General features: G+C 36.6%; 2 protein-coding genes across 6 annotated transcripts; one reads left to right on the forward strand and one right to left on the reverse strand.

Moving 5' to 3' along the window:
- The first annotated feature begins 6,603 nt into the window (after nt 1-6,603).
- Nucleotides 6,604-8,952, forward strand: LOC103959883 (F-box/LRR-repeat MAX2 homolog A). Its single transcript, XM_018650540.2, has one exon. It carries the CDS (start codon nt 6,619-6,621, stop codon nt 8,773-8,775), a length of 2,157 nt encoding a protein of 718 aa, XP_018506056.2. The 5' UTR covers nt 6,604-6,618; the 3' UTR covers nt 8,776-8,952.
- Nucleotides 8,953-9,343: 391 nt separating this feature from the next.
- LOC103941850 (serine/threonine-protein kinase EDR1) lies at nt 9,344-22,534 on the reverse strand. Of its 5 annotated transcripts, XM_048576726.1 has the most exons (18): nt 22,284-22,530; nt 21,931-22,155; nt 20,123-20,527; nt 19,363-19,566; nt 18,207-18,395; nt 17,762-18,021; nt 17,515-17,634; nt 17,169-17,258; nt 15,646-15,741; nt 14,835-14,927; nt 13,578-13,665; nt 12,060-12,288; nt 11,324-11,447; nt 11,176-11,195; nt 10,872-11,028; nt 9,863-10,151; nt 9,660-9,732; nt 9,344-9,562 (listed from the first exon to the last, which is right to left on the reverse strand). In XM_048576726.1, exons 3-18 carry the CDS (start codon nt 20,381-20,383, stop codon nt 9,480-9,482), a joined length of 2,376 nt encoding a protein of 791 aa, XP_048432683.1. In that variant the 5' UTR covers nt 20,384-20,527; nt 21,931-22,155; nt 22,284-22,530; the 3' UTR covers nt 9,344-9,479. The 5 variants fall into 5 exon arrangements, with proteins under 5 accessions (XP_048432683.1, XP_048432685.1, XP_048432682.1 ...); XM_048576728.1 differs by lacking the exon at nt 21,931-22,155 and having other exon boundaries at nt 17,169-17,246; nt 22,284-22,534; XM_048576725.1 differs by lacking the exon at nt 21,931-22,155 and having other exon boundaries at nt 22,287-22,530.
- Nucleotides 22,535-23,953: the final 1,419 nt, after the last annotated feature.

Raw genomic sequence — 23,953 nt, forward strand, 5'->3', positions numbered from 1 at the left:
AATGAAATCCATCAAAATCTTTGGGTAGATGTTGGATTTTGTGGGACCAACATTTTTGGGCCCCTAACATTTGGCACCTCGGGTGGTGAAAATGACTGGAATTCCCACAACACATGGCACTTAGACGATCAGACGATTTGAATCAAAACAAGAAGTTTAGTCATATCGAAGTAAGATACTCTCATGAGCTTAGCCAAAATCGAAATAAGTTGGTCATATCGGAGCAAGCTAGCCAGATCAAAGTAGTCAGGCTACTCTGACAATGTGACTAGTCAAAAGACCAAGCGTAGTCAGACATTCTTAGTCAGTCAATCTAGACTTACGCCCATATGGATATTACTTGTCTCCCTAGAAGGAGACCCTAATTCATATCAAGTTATGATATCTAGAGATTAGGCAACATAGCCATAATATTAGGAGGACTTAGCCCTAGTTTGGTACTGATGTGATTTTGAAAAAAGTGGTTATCAAAAAAATTTGAGAGCTTTTTTATGTTTGGTAAACATTCAGTTTTAGCTTTTTTTCACAGTTTTGGGTGAAAAAAAGCCAAAAACTCAAAGTTGCAAAACCCAACTTTGAAAAATCAGCTTTTTTTTCACATCTGTTTTACATAAAAGTTTATCAAATACTATAATAGTATTTTTGTTTTTTTTCAAAAGCACTTTTACAAAAATGTTTACCAAACACTCTGCTGCTTTATTTCACAGCTGATTATTCTCATAGTACAACAAAAATAGTTTTTTTTTTAAGCACAGCAATACCAAACCAGCCCTTAATCATTTATCCTAGATTCCTTCCCAGATACTCTGTCAATCATTAAGGATTACTTTCTTTAATACAAATGCCCTAGCTTGAGCATCTACCAAGGGATCTCTTTAATCATCTGATACATCAACATACTTACGCTCTACGAGACATCGCCCATATCTTCTAAACGCCGCCATCTACATATTAGACATATTTCATAGAGATTCATCTCTCCTACACGCCTCATCATAAACTTACTAGTTTAGGATGGTTCTCAACGTAGCCCACTTCACACCACTCCTTCTCTAGAGCTACATCTATGATTTGATTATCCTTCTTGGAGATATGTTGGTAGTCCATTACGAATTCAGTTACACCCTCCAATCAACCTCATTCACTTCTCATTTGTGTTCATATGAAGTTTTGATCAGTTATCATCGCCATCCACATATGTGCGCAAAATTGGTTCCAACAGATTTGATATGACAAAAACCTTACTGTAAAAGCACTCAAAGTCCTTAACTTTTGAAAATCCTTCAAATCAATAAATATTTTTAATACACTTAGATTTTTGTAGGCTTGCAAAACGTCATACCTGAATACTACAAGTCTTTCATTGACTTTTGAAATGTCATAAAAAGTGTTTAGTTAATACATGGTGACTTTTATTAATTCCTTAATATATATATATATATATATATATATATTGTCAAATGATAGAATTTGTTAGAATAAATGTTAGATTAGCCATCGACGGAATTTGAACCAACCCCGTCATGTAAGGGCTCAATACCTTAAAAATATATAATGAATACACATGAATTTTAGAATCAAACAAAGAGAATCAAAGACCATTAAACTTCATATAAATGTAGAGACGAATAATTTTTATTTTGAGCCGATTAGATATGAAAGAAAATTTTCTCTTATTACCATATCATCTTAGAGAAGATTGAAAGGCATGAGTAACACATGTTTTACCCTTCAAGGAATGAGGGTTCACGGTGGTGAGATGAAAAATGGGAGAGAACTAACATAGCTTTTTCGTGTCGATTCTCATAAACGGCGCCAAATGTTGATACGTAAAATCAGATCGATCTTGGACAAACTTAAATTCGACCATAAATCACACAAACACACAATAACACAAAGATGTATCATGGTTCATCTTTAATTAAGGTTACGTCCACAGTGGTATTTATATGGTTTCAGTAAATTGAGGGTTACCTTCCCCTCTTACATGCATCATGAGCTAAGTAGTGAGGTCCAATATATGAAACAACAGACACAAATTTATGGAAACTTTGATTCCAATTTCTTGTTAACCAATATCTATATTAAAATCCTATTGGTTTGAATATTTTAATTTAAGGGCAAATATTAATTTCAGTATTAATTAAGAGATTTTCCTTTGCTAGGAAGTCCAAACATTTATTAAATTCTCCTTTTATTTATGGAAGTTTTCAATATACTGAAATTTCCTTTCAATTTAAAATGTCTATAACTTGTTTGTTCAAACTCGAAATTGCACATTGTTTGCACCTATATGCTCGTGGGCTGAATTCTACGGCAAAAAATTGAGAGAGATGTATAAGAAGTAAAAATGAGTATGTGGATAGCACTACACATAATTTAATGTCTTGTACGATAATCTTGAGCAACCAAGGTATTGTACACTGTCCAAAAGCCCCATCAATAATAGTTTTCAGTCTACCCTCAATGCTCAACTTTTGGTAGTTCCTTATCTTAGCCATCCAAAAAGCTCGATGAAGCACAATAGCCTCAATTATTACCATATCATCTTAGAGAAGATTGAAAGGGATGAGTAACACATGCTTTACCCTTCAAGGGATGAGGGTTCACGGTGGTGAGATGAAAAATGGGAGAGAACTAACATAGCTTTTTTGTGTCGATTCTCACAAACAGCGTCAAATGTTGAAGCATAAAATCGGATCGATCTTGGACAAACTTAAATTCGACCATAAATCACACAAACACACAATAACACAAAGATGTATCGTGGTTCACCTCTAATTAAGGCTACGTCCACAGTGGTATTTATATGGTTTCAGTAAATTGAGGGTTACCTTCCCCTCTTACATACATCATGAGCTAAGTAGTGAGGTCCAATATATGAAACAACAGACACAAATTTATGGAAACTTTGATTCCAATTTCTTGTTAACCAATATCTATATTAAAATCCTATTGGTTTGAATATTTTAATTTAAAGGCAAATATTAATTTCAGTATTAATTAAGAGATTTTCCTTTGCTAGAAAGTCTAAACATTTATTAAATTCTCCTTTTATTTATGGAAGTTTTCAATATACTGAAATTTCCTTTCAATTTAAAATGTCTATAACTTGTTTGTTCAAACTCAAAATTGCGCATTGTTTGCACCTATATGCTCGTGGGCTGAATTCTACGGTAAAAAATTGAGAGAGATGTGTAAGAAGTAAAAATGAGTGTGTGGATAGCACTACACATAATTTAATGTCTTGTACGATAATCTTGAGCAACCAAGGTATTGTACACTGTCCAAAAACCCCATCAATAAAAGTTTTCAGTCTACCCTCAATGCTCAACTTTTGGTAGTTCCTTATCTTAGCCATCCAAAAAGCTTGATGAAGCGCAATAGCCTCAATTATTCTACATAGGCTATTGCGTTGAGCTTGAAAGACTCAAACGATGCTAAAATATACACGTGAATATCATTTGAGTAATCTTTTCACACCAAAATGTACACACGAGCATCGTTTGACTCTCGAATAGAAAAAAACATAGGATCCATCAAAATGAAGTTGAAGGTTGAATTCCCTTGAACCTTGCACATGGCAATATTTATATTATCTGGATAAGAGAAGTACCACTTGAATATTTGATTGCTCTACAATAATCTGGTGGTACTCTCTTATCAATTATGAGAAAACCAAAAATTTGAATCTCTCTTTTTCGGTTTCTTCGCTCATTCAAAACAATTAAGGTTCATTTCCAATAAACAAATGCATCAAATTTGTTGATGCGACACAAAAATTTAATAAAAAGGTAAAGATTTAAACAAAAACAAATACGAAATATAAAACATTAATTGAAAAGTGATTAACCAAAACATTAATTAAAAAAAAAAAAAAAAAAAAAAAAAAACTAGATACACCCTCTTCCTCTCTCTCTCACCTCTGCTACAACTCCCTCCATCTTTTTCCTCTTTCATATTTTTCCCTCCTCTCGTTCTCTTTCTTTTGTTCCTCCATTTCCTCCTTCTTTCATTCTCTTTGTACTTAGGGAGATTCAAAGCGCGGTCAACGATATTGTTGAGAATGAACGTCACATTAATAAAAGGGAGAAATTTGCACATCGATTTAAGGTTGGAAAAAACGCCGCCGCACATTGAGCTTTATGTCAGAAGCACTAAAGACTTAAGAATTGAGTAAGAAGAAATGAACGGAAAAAACAACAAAGAAGAAGAAGAAAGGAAAAGCAGTAATCAATTTTTGGGGTTATTACTGTAAACAAACTTTTATCATAAAAAAATGTTTCCTCATTTTTTTTTGGTCAAACTAATTTATTTCCATTAAAAAATGGCGAGTACAAGGAAAAATGCATTCCAAAAAGGCAGCTCACTACCTAAATACAAGCTCACCAACAAAAAAAGAAATACTGAAGATAGGCCCAAAAGTGGCCAGTTGAACAACAACCAAAAAACCTTGAGACTGTAATGGAACCAGCAGCCAGCAGATGCACATCCATTGCAAGGCCATCACGACCACCAAGAGGACGAACCAGTAGAACAAATGGATTAACCAAAAATGGGGGTGAGTAAGTCACCCGTGCAGGAAGTGCTCCCATAATCCTATCATATAGTGCTAAAAGCATCATCAAAAACCATTTTCTTTTTCTTCTTTTAATCAAAGAGGCCTTATTTGTGGCACATCAACAAATTCAACCAATTTAGAGTTTGTTTGGAAGTGCTTTTAAAATAGATAAAAGCAGTTTCGATGAAAATATTTTCAAAACCATTCCTTAATAATAATACAAGTAAATTATACTTCTTAAAAGAAGCACATGATTGATATTTCTTATATAAAACACTTCAAATGCTTTTAGAATAAAAAAATATTTTCTCTAAAAACGCTTTTAATTATTTTAAAAGCATTCCAAAACGAGCTCTTATCTAATTTGTTAATGAACTTAGATGGTAGGAAAAAATTGAGACCCAAATAGAGTTTTTCGAGAAAAAAATGAAAATGATAAAAAAGGGTTCAGCCCTTAACGGTTCCAACCAAACAATTCAATTTAAACCGCATTAAACCGAATCAAGATATTATATTTTTTTAGTTTTATTTAAGATAAAACCAAATCAATCCGAAATCCAAATCGCTAAAATCAAATCATTCCGTAATCCAAATCGTGCCAACCATAATTTTTTGTGGAACAATTTATTTTATCTTGAAAGGGCAAAAGGTTAAAGACGAGTGTAGAGTTGTAGTATCCTATCGTAGTGGCTGCTGTCGTGTCGTTGTCATGGCAAAAATAGTGAAGATTTTTGTAGAAAATCGGAAACAGATGGCAGCAAAGCAGACTACACAATCACACTTGTTCGGTTCCGTATCCATAATCCATAATCCATAATCCATCCTTCCATATCCTAAACAACCACAGACCCACATTCCTTCCTTCCTTCCTTCCTTATCCACGCCCCTTCCACTGCGCGTGTATTACTCTCTACACGGTGACACGATACAAAAACATCACGAAAATAACGATTTTCGGTTCAACACGATAATTAATAGGATCGTTATCCGATGACTCATTACGAATCAGTTAATAACGGGTATACATATGGGTAACTCATTTCGACCTGTTTAAGAAAATTTATTTTGATAATTTTAAAGTTTAATTACTAAAAAAAACTTAGTAATATTGTTTTATTTCTTTTCATAATTTAAACGGTTTATAATGTTTGGTTTTTAGTTTATGTGGAAGAGTACTAATGTGGAAAGTCTTACTAAAAACATTATCAATATTATGCTTGAAGAAAATATATCAAGTTAAAATTCCAATATCGTTTCCCATGGCAATTGATGAAAATTGTAGGTTTTATTGTAAGAAAATGTGCAAAGTTTCACAACCTTGAAATAGAGCTCCTTTCATGTTGCAAATCCTTTGAACATTTGACAATTTGTAATGTGTTAATGTAGTTTTCATTATACTCTTATTTTTTGGTATGTAACACTTGAAACACAGATGTATTTATGTTTTGAATGTGACAATGTGATTGTATATATTAATTTGAACAGTGTTATTTGCATTCTAAAAATCTCTTTATACTCTTATTTTTTGGTATGTAACACTTGAAACAGATGTATTTATGTTTTGAATGTGACAATGTGATTGTATATATTAATTTGGACAGTGTTATTTGCATTCTAAAAATCTCATTATACGCTCCTCACAAGTGTATTTTTCTTTCCTAATATAAAAAGTTTGGAGTGTAGAATGAGATTTTTGGAATACTAATAACAATTTCTTTTTTAGTATTATGATTTTCATTTGATTATTTATTGGTTTAAAATATACTTCTTTATAACAGGTAACTGCTAGAATCATATCACAGAACATTTTTACGTAACGTTGTAATCCTTATTTATTTTAACGGATAATACACAACATAACTCAGTAAGATATTAAATATAACACAAATACGAAAACCAAGACATAGAGAAGTGGGGTAAGTAAAGATATATCGTCCTCACGTGGGTCTAACGCTAAAAGACAAAACCCCGCCCTCAGCTGCCATAACTCCTCCCTCCCTCCCATCCTCCTCTCTCAATCTCACTCTCTCTCACTCATTCCCTCCCTCCCTCGCACCATGGCCCCCACCATCAATGACCTGCCGGAGCCCATACTCTCCACCGTCATCACCTTAGTTTCCGACACCCGGACCAGGAACTCGCTCTCCCTTGTGTGCAAAAAGTTCCTGAGCATGGAGAGGGCCACGCGCACATCCCTCACGCTCCGGGGCAACGCCCGTGACCTCCACAGGATCCCGATTTGCTTCACGGCAGTCGCCCAGCTCGACCTCTCACACTTATCCCCATGGGGCCACACTCTGCTCTCCCCCTCCGCCGCCAACACAAACCCTCTTCTCCTTGCCCAACGCCTCCGTGACGCCTTCCCATCCGTCACCTCACTCACAGTCTACTCCCGATCGCCCTGTATCGTCCAGATCGTCTCCCATTTGTGGCCGGGGTTGCGCCGCGTCAAGCTCGTCCGCTGGCATCAACGGCCCCAATTACCCCTCGGCGCCGACTTCGATCCTCTGTTCTTGGCCTGTCAGTCGCTCTCAGAGCTCGACTTGTCAGAGTTCTACTACTGGACGGAGGACCTCCCGCCGGTTCTGGAATCCTATCCCAAGGTGGCTCGATCTCTCACCAAGCTCAATCTCTTGACGACGTCGTTTACCGAGGGGTTCAAGGCCAACGAGATCAAATCCATCACGGCGGCGTGTCCGAAACTGCAACATCTCCTGGTGGCGTGTATGTTCGATCCGAGATACGTAGGCTTCGTCGGCGAGGAGGCGCTCTTATCGATCTCCACGAACTGTCCGGAGCTCAGAGTCATTCATTTGATCGATACGACGTCGCTGGCCAACGCCCACGGCGAGCCAGATGACGACGGTTTCACCGCCGAAGACGCACGGGTCGGGCGCGCGGCGCTAATCGACTTCTTCTCGGGGCTTCCGCTGCTGGAAGAGTTGGTGCTGGATGTTTGTAAGAACGTGAGAGACAGTGGGTTGGCGCTGGAGGTGCTCGGGTCCAAATGCCCCAGGCTGAGGGCGCTCAAGCTGGGCCAGTTCCATGGGATTTGCTCGGCGATTGGGTCCGAGCTCGACGGCATTGCCTTATGTGCCGGGCTGGAGTCGCTGTCGATTAAGAACTGTGCCGATTTGACGGACATGGGGTTGATTGAGATTGCGAGAGGGTGTTGTAAATTGGCCAAGTTTGAGGTCCATGGATGTAAGAGAATAACGGTTAAAGGGTTGAGGACGATGGCCTGTTTGTTGAGGAAGACTTTGGTTGATGTCAGTATCTCTTGTTGCAAGAATTTGGATGCCGCGGCCTCGTTGCGGGCTCTGGAGCCCATTCGTGATCGGATTCAGCGCCTGCACATTGATTGCGTGTGGGAACCGGAGGATGCTCATGGCTTTGATCTGGATCAAGTAAATGTCGATGATTATGTTGGTGACGGCATTGCGGTGAATCGGAATGGTGATGATGGTGGCGATTACATGGACTTGAATTGGGCAGCCGAGTACGAAAACAGAAGTAGGAAATGTAAGTTGGGGATGGATGGGGAGTGTTCCTATATGCCACCAAGCAATGGCAATGGCAATGGAAACGGAAATGGGTTTTGGTACGGTGAGAGCTGGGAGAGGCTGCATTATCTTTCGCTTTGGGTTGGGGTCGGTGAGCTGCTGACTCCGTTGCCGTCGGTGGGTCTCGATGATTGCCCCAATCTTGAGGAGATTCAGATTCGGGTTGAAGGGGATTGCTGGGGAAGGCACAGACCCACGCAGCAAGATTTCGGGTTGAGCTGCCTCGCAGGCTATCCTTGCCTGTCCAAGATGAAGTTGGATTGTGGTGACACGGTGGGTTATGCACTGACAGCCCCGCCAGGACAGATGGACCTTAGCCTCTGGGAGAGGTTCTTCCTGACTGGGATTGAAAGCTTGTGCCTAACGGAACTCGATTACTGGCCTCCGCAAGACCGGGACGTAAACCAAAGGAGTCTCTGGCTTCCGGCTGCGGGGCTGCTGTCGGAATGCGTGACATTGCGGAAGCTTTTCATCCACGGCACAGCTCATGAGCATTTCATGATGTTCCTCGTGAGAAACCCGAGCCTGAGGGATGTGCAGCTGAGGGAGGACTACTATCCGGCACCCGAAAATGAAATGAGTACGGAGATGAGAGTGGATTCGTGTTGTCGATTCGAAGATGCACTCAACCTGCGCCCAATCCCTGATTGAACAAATCAAACTAATGATATGTAGTTTATGAAATCGGAGAGGAGCAATGTACGAGTTCCCAACATCTTGTTCATGCCTCCCTTTTAACGTTTTTAATTTTCCATCAATTAATATCTTGTCATCGTTCTGCCAAGGCCAAACTCTTTACTAACATAAATAACACTTGTCATTCTCTAATTTGTCTGTTGACAAGAATGATCTATGAAATCCAACTCGAAAAATAGACAAATCGATTTAATACGAGACCATTTTTACCCATTTAATTTAAATTTTATTGTTTCTTGTAGATAAGAATGACCTATAAAGTCCAACTTGAAAAATAAACAAATCGAACAGTTAAAGCTGATGTGATGTAACCCCACAACTAATCTCTATTTAAAAAAATAATACAAATCTCGTTCCTATAAATAGTTGTCGAAAGCATTTTCGCAAATCGAAGGTCCAACCAAAGCTCGTAAACAAGCTAATTCTTTTTTATTTTTTTTTTTCTTTTTTTGATTGCACAAAAAGCGTTGCAGCGGAACATCGGAGGATGCAAAATTAAAAGCCAAAAAAAAAAAAAAAGAAAAAAAAAAAAGGGAAATCAAATTTATGAGAATACAAAAGATGAGAAATTGACAAGAGGAAGAGGTTGAGGATACACCTTAAGCCGAGAATACAAAGTAACACCTCTACCATGTTTTCTATACACACAAAACATTGTGTCAGCAGAGTGAGTACTCGCAGTCTAACAGGCGGGAGAGTATCTCCTCGCAGCTCGGTCGATCCTGCGGTTCCGTCCAACAATCTGTACAAACGTTGCAAAACTGTCAGCTCGGAAGCCTGACTATTCACGGAAAATGTATAAAGCTCCACATTTTTGTTATGGTTAAGCAATAGATCACCTGCAATAAGCCTGCCTAGCGGACCTTCAGGGATCTCCAACCGGGAACCTTCATTCGCGACGGCGTAAACTACCTGAGTAGAAGAAAGCCAAATTTTTAACTCAAAAAACTTCTAGCTTTCTCAAAATACCAGGTGGTTGGATTGTCCTAGCTATAGGTCAGAACAAGAGCGAAACTAATTAAGTCATATATATCTTACTGACCCTCTCTGGTGGAACGCCTTCCCACGGTCTATTTAGAGTGCAGAGCTCCCACATTAACACCCCAAGGCTGAAAATATCACATTTTTCGGTGAAGGGTTCATTTCGTATAAGCTCAGGTGCCATCCATTCCGGAGTTCCAGCAGATGACGAATCCTTCATGTTTGTCTCGGACATTATTCTCGAGAGTCCAAAGTCGCAGATCTTGACAGTCCAGTGCTTATTCACGAGACAATTTGCACTTTTTAGATCACGATGAACTATCTTCATCCGGTGCATGCACATCAACCCCCTTTAGTAGCAAACAGAAGATTCCAGTCACTACTTATCTATACTATAATATAAAACTGGCAAATTTATCAAAATTCTTTAACTTGAATGTACAAGCAGCCCTGCGGGATTTGGACAATGATAAGATCCTATATGCAGATTTAGCTACATCATCCGGAAATCTCATGAAATGCTGAATTCCCGAGTTCATCCTATCAAAACATTGAATGGTACCTAGCGTACGGAATCTTCTATCCTACACAACTGCTAAGAAGTCATGCAAACTGAGATGACGTAAGCTCAAATTGGTTTTGTATTTCTGTGTTGAACGTTTAGAGACTAAAACCAAAAGAAAGTACAGAAACATTTCAAGCATTCGTCAACATATAGGACCTAACCGCCTTAATCAGATTGATAACATTTCCATAGGCATGACTAAGAAACTGTCGATTTCAGAGCTACAGTTGTTTATCTTTTGGCAGTTCTCTTTAGAATTCAGATAAGTCGATTTCAGAGCTAGTAAGTCTGAATTTACGAACCAAAAGCCATAGATAGTGTATACACGTCAGTTCCCTTTAGGATTCAGATAAGTATAACGAAAAGCATGTACCAACAGATTTATGTTCTAAAAGTGTAATGAATGGATTTTAGGAGCTTGAAATAATGGAACAGCATACATGTTCTTGAACATAAATGTGTGCTGTGAAATTTTTTTCATAAATCATGGATAGCAAGAACAGACCTGCATATGTCACGCAACATTTTTAGTCTCCTTCGCCAGCTAAGCTTCTTCTTCTGGCCACTCAAATGAATCAAATAATACAAAGATCCCATCTCCATGTATTCTGTAACCATTGATAAGCGTGGAGGCTTTGTGCATGCACCCAGAAATAGAATAACTGCAGAAAACATCACATTCAATTCCAGAGCAGTATAAAATAAGGAAAATATACATCAGTATTTATCTACTATCTACTATATCTCCACCGTATACAAACAACCACTGACAAATGAAAAATGGAAGGTATAATCAGAACAGAAAGTACCATTAGGATGCCGAAGGCGACTGGATACCCACGTGCAAAAAGGGGGAAAAACATAGAGCACATTAGAAAACTATATGGATAATAAAATAAAAACCTGCAGCACAAAATAAAAAAACAGTACAATGATCAAGGTATCTTTGAGAAATACCTAAGAATGGATATCTCATTGCAGAAGTCTTCCATGTTTTCAGCAGTTAGGTCTTGCTCTAAGAAAACCTTTACTGCGACATCTGTTCCATTCCAAACGCCTCGAAAGACTTCTCCAAAGAACCCTAAATGCAGAAGCAATCAAAAAAAAAAATTCAATCAACTAAAACTGTATTTTTAATTTTTCCGGATGAAAATTTAGATGCTTTTCCAAGGAAAGTTGAGCTTCATCTTATATTAACATCATTATTATTTTTTTGGTGCGGGTTGTTCACAAAACCTTACAAATTGCAAGGAGATGTCGGGCATGTAAAAAAGCAGCCTGAAATTCAGAAGCTTTCTTAGGGAGTTACAAGGTTAAAGGAGAGCATACTTTGCTACTTAAGGACCAAATCCAATTATATTTTTCCCGACCTTTCTTCTATTCTCCCAACTTATTTTCCTAATTCTCTACATTTAGGAAAAAATTGAGGCAGATGGGTATTTCATCCCACTATTATATCTTTATTTATCTAACGATGTGATGATTTGTGTAATAAAATAAGGAATTCTTCAAAATTGAAAAAGAGAGGAAAAAACAGAAAACAAAACAAAAACAAAGTAGAAACAACATTAATGACAAACACTCCTTTCTTTTCACAACAAACTCAGTTCTTTTACCTCACGAAACAGATGGGTTCTCACTTATCAAGCCAACATCATAGTGAAGTATTGTATGTTAAACAAGTGATTCTTACCTATTCCAACACGAGTTCCAACAGTCAATTCTGAGAAATCAATATTCCATTCCTGGTAAGGCAATAGAGGCTTATTATCAAATGTGGCGGACTCCAGAATTCTGTTCCATGTTAGGACCAATTCATCATATGTCGTGAACTCTGAAGGTCCAATTCTATCAGACGTTTGACTTCTGTACTGATGAGGAGATGAAGGTAATGACATTGCTTTTTGAGAACTGATTTGATCCTGGGGAAGCAAACGTATAGCAATCTCAATCAGAAAATTCACCACAATCATCTAAAGGAAAATTTGAAACACGAGGTAACAAAAAAATTAAAGCTCAGAAGCTGACATTAATTGCTTCATAATAAACTGTTGAAAAAAAAAAAAAAAAACGTTCTTTTACAATCTTAGAGAGTATAATGATAAATTAAAGGGGCACTCCAAATATCTCATTGTGCACTCCAAACTTTTATATTTAGCCAAAAAAAAAAAGTACTCATGAGGATTGCACAATGACATTTTTGGAGTGCCAACAACAGTTCCCTAATTAAAATAAAAAATAAATAAAAATACGAGCGTTTAAGTTGTTAGTATTTGATGCTTGGAAATCATCCACATCTATCCAATACAAGGTACACAAGTGAAACAAGATCCATGAAAATAAAAATTTTAGTCAACATTTAAATTTCCTATGACAACTTGAATTTAATTAACTTGTGTTGCCTATCGTATGCATCTCTCATTCACCTAAGAGAGTAGTCAAGAAAAGTAGGTTACCAGTTGTATATTAAAAATCATGTTCCCTCTTAAGATTGAATAGGACTGTGTTACTATTATTACCTTTAGGCTTTACGTTATGCCATTAGTCATTACATTACTTCATAAGTGAACAGGTAGATTCAAAGTAGGGTGGGCAGCAAGACTAGAGCACTAATCAGAAAAGGGGTTATTAACTACATTATGGAATGAAGATCCAGGAGTAGTTGTGCACTGGATGTAGAAGCAATGTGAATAGTTGACGAGGAGGTTATAAATGGGTAGAGGAGACCACAATGCAAGACATTGCAAGAGAATTTGTTAGATGTAAGAACAAAGTCAGTTCAAAATTTCATGCATCTGACGACTGGGAAACAAGACTTCATCTTAATACGTATATATAAACACACAGAAACATACATAAAGATTTAGATTTATACAATTCCAAATTGCAGGCTTAAGAATTACTGTATATCCTGAGTTTAAACTACTAGTAAAGATGCCACACCAAAACAACAAGCATATATGCATCCACCAGCCAGGTGATCAGACTCAAAGCCCCAAAATAATGAAACTAGGAAAACTCACAAAATCTAAAAAACAAACAGTGCAGTTACCAAGTTGACTATCCTCCCTTCAGAACACAAGCATAACCATTGATTTCCAAACAAAAAAACATATTTTCACCATGGGCTTATCATAATAGCATACTCAGAGCATTGACAAATTTTTATTTCATGTAGATGTGCTTCAGTTACTGCAATGAAGAAACATACATTTTTCTGAAGACCAGATCTGTCATCCTCACCCTGCTCTCTCAAAAGTCGATTCTGCTTCAATGTTTCATTCATCGCTCGTACAGCCCTACACAGTTCATTAGATTCATAGTTATTAATTGTACAAACATATCCAAAAATCAGATAAAATAACATTCTCTTTATGGTCCATCTCAGTCAGGCATTATTCTCTAGTTAGAGCTGAGTGCGTCCACATGAACAATACACTAGACGCCAAATATTCAACAACAACAAAGCCTTTTCCCACTATGTGGGGTCGGCAGACACCAAATATTCACATCAACAAATTTTCATAACTGGCCAGAGATAATATTTACAAGAAACTTGGCTTAAGAACAAAAACTGGCCACTGACTACTCCATGTTGGTCAAGCAGAACTAAGTATACCAGTTTTATTTGAACATTCAAGCAAAATTTTTTACATCACACGGTAAATGTTTTCAATTGATAGGAAATGAGAATTTTGAAGAAGGAAAGAAATTATGTATACTACAAGCAACGTTATGCTAAACCTTGCCAACCAAAGTAAAACAAGCACCACTTAGTACAAAATTACTAGACCAGTCAAGAGAGATAACACTCGGTACATGTGGAAGAACAAAACTAATTTTCATGATAAAAGAGGTGAACAAAAAGTGATATGATTGCAGTGATGCTGCAATTAATTTGTTACTGTATCAGCTCCAGGTACTCTAAAATGTGGCCATCACTACTGTGATGCTGGGACTCAAAAATTACATGTTAACTTGGCCTTCGGTGTAAGGTGCAACAGTGCAATTGTCGATAATCTACACGACATCATTTGCCTGATGGTGATTTCCCATGGCTCCTCACGTTAGCAAAGCACCTCAGAGCACCAGGGATCAATACTATTCTACCATTCAAATAAAAAAGCAGAGCTCTAAAAAAAAATATCGTTTTATTGACCTATTACCACTTGATTGAATCATGGGACCTGTCTGATATAACTTTCAGATACTTTCAACAAACATTTAAGAATCAAAATCAAATACAAGATGAAGAACACATCCTAACAGCATAAAGACAAGATAACAAGGAAAAAGGTATAATAATAACCAATAATTTTTTAAACGTAACCAATAAACTGAAATGAAAAATGCCAAAATATATTTACCAGGAGAAAAAGATCAGCTTACACACAATGGAGTAAGTTCAGTGAAATCGACGAACTATAGGAAGCAAAGACCTTTTGAAAATAATGAAATAAACATCAACCTTACGATATCATCACCAATCTCTGGAGTAATACTCATGCTTCTTCTTCTTAATCTGCGAGCTTCTGATGTTGATGCACCATCTGACCTGTAGCTACAATCAAGAATTGAACACAAATTTAAGACCACACACACACACACACATATATTATTTCTTTAAGATGTGTAGATTGAGCTGTGAAAGAAACATCGCATACAAGCTAAAGCAAAGATTAATCACACAAACTTATCCAATACAAAACTCAGCAGACAATGTAACATCAACCTGTTAGGGATGCAACTAGTTGAGCACAGGAGACAATGAGAGGAATATAATGAACAATTTAACAACAAAGATATCGAAATATGGCAATACAAGCATTAATTTTATATACCTGAAGTCATTTCAATGGGTTTTTACATTTTATCTTGAACTGAAACCCTTGTATCAAGGAGGGATCAATTCCAATACTGTCTTTTTTCTGGCCTATCTGAATAAACAAGGGATAGCTTTTGGGCCCAAGCTTGGTTTAAGATTACTGATTATGTAATGTCTGTAAGAAATATATGTTCGAAAGTCATATGCCTAATTTGACCCTATAAATTGCACCCAACACATTGTCATTCGCAGGATACAATTCCATTCCAACTATTCCCCACCCAATCTTGTAAACATGAAAATTATAAGGCAATCAATAATGTTTGTTGGTTACGTAATAAGACCGCAATTAATATCCACTGCCTCAGCGCAGAAGAAACTTGTGGATTATTCACTAAAGCATTCATCAAAGTTTCTATACAAAGGGGTACAATAGAATTAATAGATATAAAACCTTGAGGTAGGCATGTCATCAGCATAATCTCTAAAAGATTTCCTATCACCACTGAGCATGGACCGCCCACGTGCCCGGAATGAAGGATGCTCTGGACTGAAAAACCAGAAAGACAAAAAGGAATAACTACAACGGCAACTATATGCAATGACATTGCTTAAAGAGTAAAAGGTCATCCTACAAAAGCAACTTTAGACATCGGCCAGAAAAATACACAATATCATGGAAAATCTTGGGAGACCATATAAAGAACAAAAAAGAAGTATCTGATCTGAAAATTGATGTTAAAAATGCAAGCATTTCTATGAGCATGCTATTTATACAGCAATGGCACCAAAAAGCTAAATCTTGATTCGCAAGAATATTATCCATCCTAAATATAACTGGAACAATATAAACTATCACAATTGATAGAGACCATGTAGTCCATCAAGAAGTCTGGACCTTATTGGCATTATTGGGAGATTAAATGAAAAGATGGCACCATATATACATGTATTGTCTGACTATTATTTCGTGAGACAGGGTTAGTATATTTTTATAGCCTCGGTTACCTAGGTCACTAATAAAGTTGGACTAGTAGTACAATCGCCAGCTGAACTTTCTATTTATACTGGACAAACAGTTCCAGTAACCCTTAGTGAAGCACTGACTTGAAGCAACCACAAGATTTTCTCTCATCAAACCCGTCACTACTACTTACAACGCACAAAAAAACCCTGCCAAATTCAGTGACCTATATTTTAGGGTCACACACATTTTTATAACCATAATAAGATACCAAATCTGTGTTACTCAAAGGTCCCTTACCTAATAGTTTTGAACAATTAATGAGAAAAAAGAGATAATAACAGTTTGAGAATATAGATCAACAATCACACCCAGCAAAATATTAAATATCAAAATTACTCAAATGATAGGTAAAATCATGGTCGACTTTTTTTCTATTCTTTTTGTCTTGAAATATCGTGGGTTGGTTCATAAGACGCATCTTATGAACAGTATCCCAAGGAATTACAATAAGCCATCTGTAAACAAGAGGACACACTAAAAGATGCACTGAAATACAGCTAAAACCACAAGTGAAGCAGACCATATTATGCTAAAGATAAGACAACTTTTTGAGAGAGAGAGAAAGAGAGAGAGATCACAGTGCTATCTTCTGAAAAAAGAAGATAAAGTTTTGGCATCTGGAATAAAAGTTTGTCACTTCACTTTACTTATCAATATGTAAATTCAACACATGAATTACTGGAAACCAGGTTGAGTTTATTGTCGAAGGTAGCTTGTATGATTTCATTTTTCTCTCGTCTCTTACATAGGACAACTCAGTAGAGTCAAGTTCCTACTAGTCAAATCATGACGCAATGCAAGTATAAATATAAAAATGGGGGTACTAAGGTCCTAGATCCTCACCAAAACATGATCTATCATCATGAACTACAGGAGTTTTGAATCTTTAAAACTTACAAAATTAAACTTGAAAGACATCTTTGAAAAAACACATTAGGATTAAGAAAAACCTTGAACTAGCAGTCCGCTGTTCAGCAATGGCCGTCCTCCGACTACGCCGCCAAAATGTAGTTGCAATGTTGGGTTCACTATGTGATAAACTGAGGAGGGATTAATAAATTAATTCAATAACAAACAACCCAGTCCCGTGCATTAGAAGTTCAAAATCAAGCAAATTTAATAACGAACAACCCACAGTCCCATCCATTAGAGGTTCAAAATCAAGCAAATGGCAAACAATAGGACAAACTTAACGAGAATAAAAGAATACACACACAGAATGGGATGGTCGTAGGAAAAAGCCATTTGAGAATTAGAGTTTACTTGTCAGTTGTCAAGACAGGAAACATAAATCACCTCAGTTTTCTTTCCATGGAAGTAATTGGTCGCAACATCATATTTCGTAATGAGGGACCTTGTGCATTCGAGGGCACATCAAATCTACCTCGGAACTGAGGGCTATCATCTTTTTCAGCACTGCAACAAAAAAAATCTGAAACACATCAGTTTTCTTGTAGTGCATGCTTGTAACAACATCAAGCATCACAGGTTCCAAATTTCTAATTTTGTACCAATTTAGGATTTACAAACCACATCAGCTAACCTGTCAGGATCCACTCTCTCTGAGAATCCATATAGAGGACTGTTCGGTTCTAGTGGTGAATCACACGAGTCATTCTCTGCACTATCACTCTCCCCAGCTGCAGAAATATGGGTCAAAAAAATTGCCTTGGTTGATCTGGGTAACAGCTTACCAGGAAACCGCATCAGGTCAACCAATAATTCAACAGAGTTCAATACAACTACCACCGACATATGCTTATATGAATCTACAGACTCAACGGCTCCATCAATAGGCAATCCCTGATACAAAAAAGAAACACAAGGAGGGAAAGACAGCATTTCACATTTCAGTGCTACCGTAAAAACTTATGGCATATATTTGACAATTTCTTTATCATTTCGCTGGAAACTCTACAAAATCCATGAAAAAAAAAAAAAAATCAAACTACAACAGTTAAACACCATCAAATAAATGAAAAGCTTACCACCATTAGCCTACTTTCAAGACCTACGGTGTCCGCCAGAACTTTGAATAAGATTGCTCTAGGACGGCATGAACCATGTTTTATTTGCCCCAAAAGTTGAACTCCTCGATTCTCAGACATGTGGGAGGTTTCTTCAAGTGCAGCTTTTGCTGGACTTTCTGCATTTGGCCTCTTATAAAAATCGGAAACCTGTGTAGGCATCGCAGACAAAGTTAAATCATCTTCCTAATGATGTAAACATGTCCTAAATTATTAATCAAAGAAATCACAAGTGCTTATGGGGTGAAGTGCTGATGTAGTCCCTGAACTATCACCTTAATGAAAATTATGTCCCTGAATTATTTTTTTGGTCAAATAAGTCCCCAAATTCATTAAAATTTGCTAATTTCATCCCTACTATTATATTCAAAGCTATTTTATCCAATTTTTCGACAACTTAAGTCACTTGACACAATTTAGAGTGTAATACCATCCTTTTCTCGCCTATAAGCCCTTAACATTTCATATAGGTTGTGAATCTAATGTGTAATTGACCCTCCAAAGTTAACTCCATTCACTATTTCTTTATGCAAAATTACCAATCTGCCCTCCATTGTGTATCACATGCAAGTAACGTGACTTAAATTGATGGAAAATAGAATAGCTTCAAATTTAATATTAGGGATGTAATTGGCAAATTTTTATAATTCAAGGATTGATTTTTCTGAAAAAAAAATAGTTTAGGGACCTAATTTGCACTCAGGTGATAATTCAAGGACTAAATTGGCAGTTCACCCTATGATATATATAAGTAGAGCAGAATAGTTAATCTAACATCAGGTTTTAGATAACACATATTCCATGATTCAGCTCTCATTTATGTTTATTTGTATATGTAACTGATGAAGTTATATGAATAGGAAAAGAGAACATAGCATCAGTCCTGAACCAGGTAGCTTATCTACATGGCATTGTGATTCGTCATTCATATCTAGGTTATGATCATAAAGACATGAATGGTATTAGTACAACATGTAAGTGGCAGTCTTTGACAGTTGAAAACATTAGAGGTAAGGCATAAAGGAATGAATCAAACAGAAAAAAATAAGATCAATTGAGAGAGTGTGTGCTCAAGGTAACTTCAACATAGATCCATACAAACAAATAAATTACTCACCAATCCAGCAATCTTTTTTATCATTACAGCTGGATTTGAGTTCAATCCTTTCACCAGAGCCACAATAAGTTGCTTCAGCATGGACAGCTTTTTGTCTTTTGCAGTATCTACAAGTATGACATCAGCTTTCAAACCCTCTGCCTCAAGAGCATGAAGCTCATCAAGAGTAGGAATATCATCAAAGATCTCCTTGAGCCTTTTCTCCTGTATAATGTCATATTTAATCAATTGACATGATCAAGTGTCAAGTACCAGTAAACAAGTGAAAATGAATCAAAATAACCAAAGACAATGATAGTTACAAGTGGATGGTACACCACTAAATCAGCAATATATTGATAATGTTGCACTTATCTGCATTTCTGCATATACTCTTTGAACAAGCGAATGGTGTATTTAAGGTTTCTTGACATTTTGAAAGTAAGGGAAAAATTATACAAAATGTTTCTTGGAAATTGTTTAAAAGCGTGCACGCGAACAGACAACACAAGTACCACTGCACCTAAAACTTCCAAATCTTTATTATCTGTCAAAGAAAATCTTCCCTTAAACCCAAAAAGAAATATCTGATGGTATGAATATTTACAAGAACAATATGAGAAAAATACAAATAGGAGGCATTTTCTTTGTAAAACCACATCCATCTCTCAAAAACCCAGGTTCCAACATTGACTGCACAAGACGTGACAGGAAGCAAGAACAAGAACAGCAATTAATTAACGACTCAACAAAAAGAAAATAACAATTAAGTATCACTAACAATTAATCTCACCGGAATGACAGAATAGAAACCATTGGGAATAGGTTCTAAAAGCATTCCAGTTTGCCATACAACTTGTGATGCCTTCTGGAATGACAACACATCTTGATCTGAACTTCTAGGTGATTCAGTACTACTCAATGATTCTTCTTGGGATCCCAAAGAAACAGATCCAAATTTGTCCACGAAATCTGAAGGCCACCATGAAGCATTTGGAGGCCTTTGCTCTGCTGGCCCTGTATCATCTCGTGTCTCCTCCATGTCTTTAAGAATCTTAAATTCAAAACCATTTCGCCCCCACTTCTTACCCCATAAAAGATATCTTTAACCTAACAGCATTCCTTACAAAAGAACGAATTCCAAAATTTAATTGCAATGACTTCTTCAAGCTGGAGGTCATAAGACCTGCAAAATACATGAAAGGCCAATGTTTGACATCAGAAAGGACAATTTAAAAGTAAAATATTAGAGATCACTATAGAAAGGCATGACGGTCTTCTGAAGAAACCATGAAAAGTCTAGCAGAATATACAAGAAGAGAAAAATGAAATCTTGTTCAAGCAAGAGTTTGTCAAAATTAAGTAAAATTGCAAATGATTTAAGGTAAAAAAATTTCCATGAATATGGTATATACTAAAATGTCAAAATTATGTAAATTTTCAAATGGTTTATAGTAAGTGTAATGTACTAAAGTTTGTAAAAATTTAGCAGATATGTAATTTAACTTCCTATACATGGCTAAAATAAAATTCAGATAATACATGGCTACTAAAATGGCATTGCTCTGTCCATAATATGTGCTATACTTTACATGTACTTGCTGCCCACACTCCTTATAAACATCAACTCGAAAAGAAAAAATAGCAAAAGATCGGTCATAATCAGAACTGAAGGTAGTTGTTTACATCAGAAAAGTGTTGAAGGTGGGGAGAGCTAATGGAGTGGGATAACATGAGAAGGTAGTAGAAAGCTAAGCTAGATGGATCCATGAAATTTTTAGACATTCAAAATATTCAATATGACAACCAGCCATTTGAGAAACTCCATCTATATTGTATAATTAACCAATAAAGTTTAGCTTGTGCCATTTAGTGAACTCATATTATACTATAATCACTAAAATTCCATAGACATGATACTACATAAGCTAGTTAAAATTTCAGAATAAATTAACATACACTTATAATTTTCGTCAAGTGCTTTCATAAATTTTAGTGGCAAATAATACCATTACTCCATATCTTCACAACTAAACTAGTATAACACACAACTAAAAATTGCCATGACACTTCAAAAGCATCCTGAAAAGCCTCCATCTTCTGCTACAATTACTGTCCTGTTTTTATCCAACTCAGCATCTAGATCAATCAACTTCGTATTCAACTAACTATTATATCACCTAAAATTTAATGGAAGTGGAAGAGCATGAGAAATATTGGAAGCAATCAGCAAACCTAAACACATTCCCAAGCCACACCAACCGCAAGGAATACATGAGCGAAAACAACCAACCTATATTTCCCTTAAAAAAAACAACCAACCTATATAGCCAACCATCTGCTGGGCGTCCAAATATAACTTCTAGGGTTATGCCTCAAATGAAACTGAAAGCAATTAGCAACTAAATACTTTACCAACTCACACCAACAACACTTAATGAAATTGAAACCTCGATGATGCATCAATAACAAAAGGTAAACCCTCAATTTTTGACATCTATAGCACGGCAATGCTATTTTTCTCGTCTCCTATCCCTCAAGTTGCGCCCATTGCCACCGAACAAGTACATACTTGGGGGTAAAAAGTACCTCTCCAAAAACACCATTTGAAGAGAACCCGTGTCATCACCACAAAGAAAACCAGTTTTCGTCTGGCCTCAGCACACAAGCAGTTGGATTTTATCACCGGAACCGGACCAACACATACTTCAAAAAGACCTGATTACACAATGCTCCTCCTCAGCCACTCCAAATCGCCAATTCGCTTACACTCGAGCCCCACATTTTGTACACAAAATCTAAATCTAGCTCCCACTAATCCATCAACACACAATTCGACATCTCAAAAACTCAGAAATCAACCATTCCACAGAAACAATGCAGGATCAAGAAACCAAGACGAATTACAACAAAACAAAATCGAAAAGGAAGCAAGAATTTACCACCAGCAGATCCGAGCATTTGAATCCCAATCCCCGCTTTGATGCGGTAGCATTTGAATCTCAACTCCTCCTCATCTCATATCGCCCCCCACGTCAAACCCTCACAGATTCCCGACGAAACAACCAAATTTGATTATCTGCGTAGACGACGTATACGTGGATTCAAGAGAAACCTCTTTCCGATATATATATATATATATATATATATATATATAAATAGAGAGAGAGAGAGAGAGAGTGGGTACGTGATGCAAACGAGGAAGAAATGAACGAGAGAGAGAGAGAGAGAGGAGGAGATAGGGGAAAGCGATGGGGTTTTGGAGAGATGGAGGTGGTAGTCACGTGCAGAGCCAGGGGGGATCTGGGGACCTCTCCCCGACAGCCAGCTGGCAGAGAGGGTGGCTCACCAACATCTACACCTTTCATCCGCGTGAAACACCCTTTTCTCTTTTAAAACCTTTATTGTCATATTAATTACTACTTATTTAATAACAAACAACAACACTAATACCCACTCTAAAGAAAATTGACATCCGATGCTGCAAATTGCAGTTCTTTTTTTTTTCTTTCAAATATTTAAAATAAGTTTGTACATGTCAAACTGTGAATCACATCGAAGAAAAAATACCTACATCATAGAAGAAGGGAAAACAAAGTGTTACTCAATGGTTAGAGTTCATTTAAAATTCAAGTAAATTATTAAAAGAAATATTTGAAGTAATTGAGTTTTTTTTCACTCAAAAATAGAATTTATTATGATCGAATAGAAAATTTTACTGCAAATTATTGAGTAAACTCAGGTCTGACCGTACTCCTTATTTTTTTTTTTTATTTTGGTAAATTACAGTTTAATATGTCAGAAAAACATATCTAAAGCATTCTATGAATACGTTAAACAGAAACCGACAAATAAGAACGGCTACTCCAAAAAAAAATCTAAATTAACTATATGTTCAAGTATTTTCTGATAAATAATTAATCAGTTATTTTTATAGTTAGAAAAAAAAAACACTTCTAAAAAATTGTATACTGAGAATTTTTTTTTAACAAACAGTAGTATCTACACTAAAGGGTGGGGAAGTAAGTTAAATTTTATAATAGGCTTACCATAATAATATGGTTCAATTTCACCTTTAATAAAAATCAAACCTAATAAAAAAAATACTATTAAAACATAGTAAATGATATTTCCAACAAAATAATGAAAAAAAGGTCAGAAGCGTGAAAAGTAGTGGAAGATATAAATAGGCAAACAACAACCACAACAGAACACTGCCTGTCTTCTACTACCCCAACCTGTAATTTAGTGTACCAACGGGTACAGCTGCTTTTGCTGGACCTAGCTAATCAGTCAATACCTGCCCCTATGGCAGCTTAGGCAAGCTTACTTCAAAATTCCAACTTCTAGGTAGCTATTCTGCACGTGCCCTTTTTAAATTAGGTCAAGTTTTTTATGTGCTGCTATTCAATTATGGTCACCTCTCTTGCTAGTCTTTCAAATTTGTATCCTCTCTAATTTCTACCGCAAACGCCAAAGCAAGCCCTTCATTCGTTCAACAATCCTCATTGACCAGGTATATATTGTGTTAATCAAGGCATAAATCGTGAGTCTTGCCTTTGTCGAGATCGTTGTCACGCCTGAACAAGCATAAATGATTGACAATTATTTC

Source organism: the organism of the source record quoted next, unplaced genomic scaffold, assembly GCF_019419815.1.
Source record: "Pyrus x bretschneideri cultivar Hongxiangsu unplaced genomic scaffold, Pyrus_bretschneideri_v1 Contig90, whole genome shotgun sequence".
Classification (NCBI taxonomy): Eukaryota; Viridiplantae; Streptophyta; class Magnoliopsida; order Rosales; family Rosaceae; genus Pyrus; species Pyrus x bretschneideri.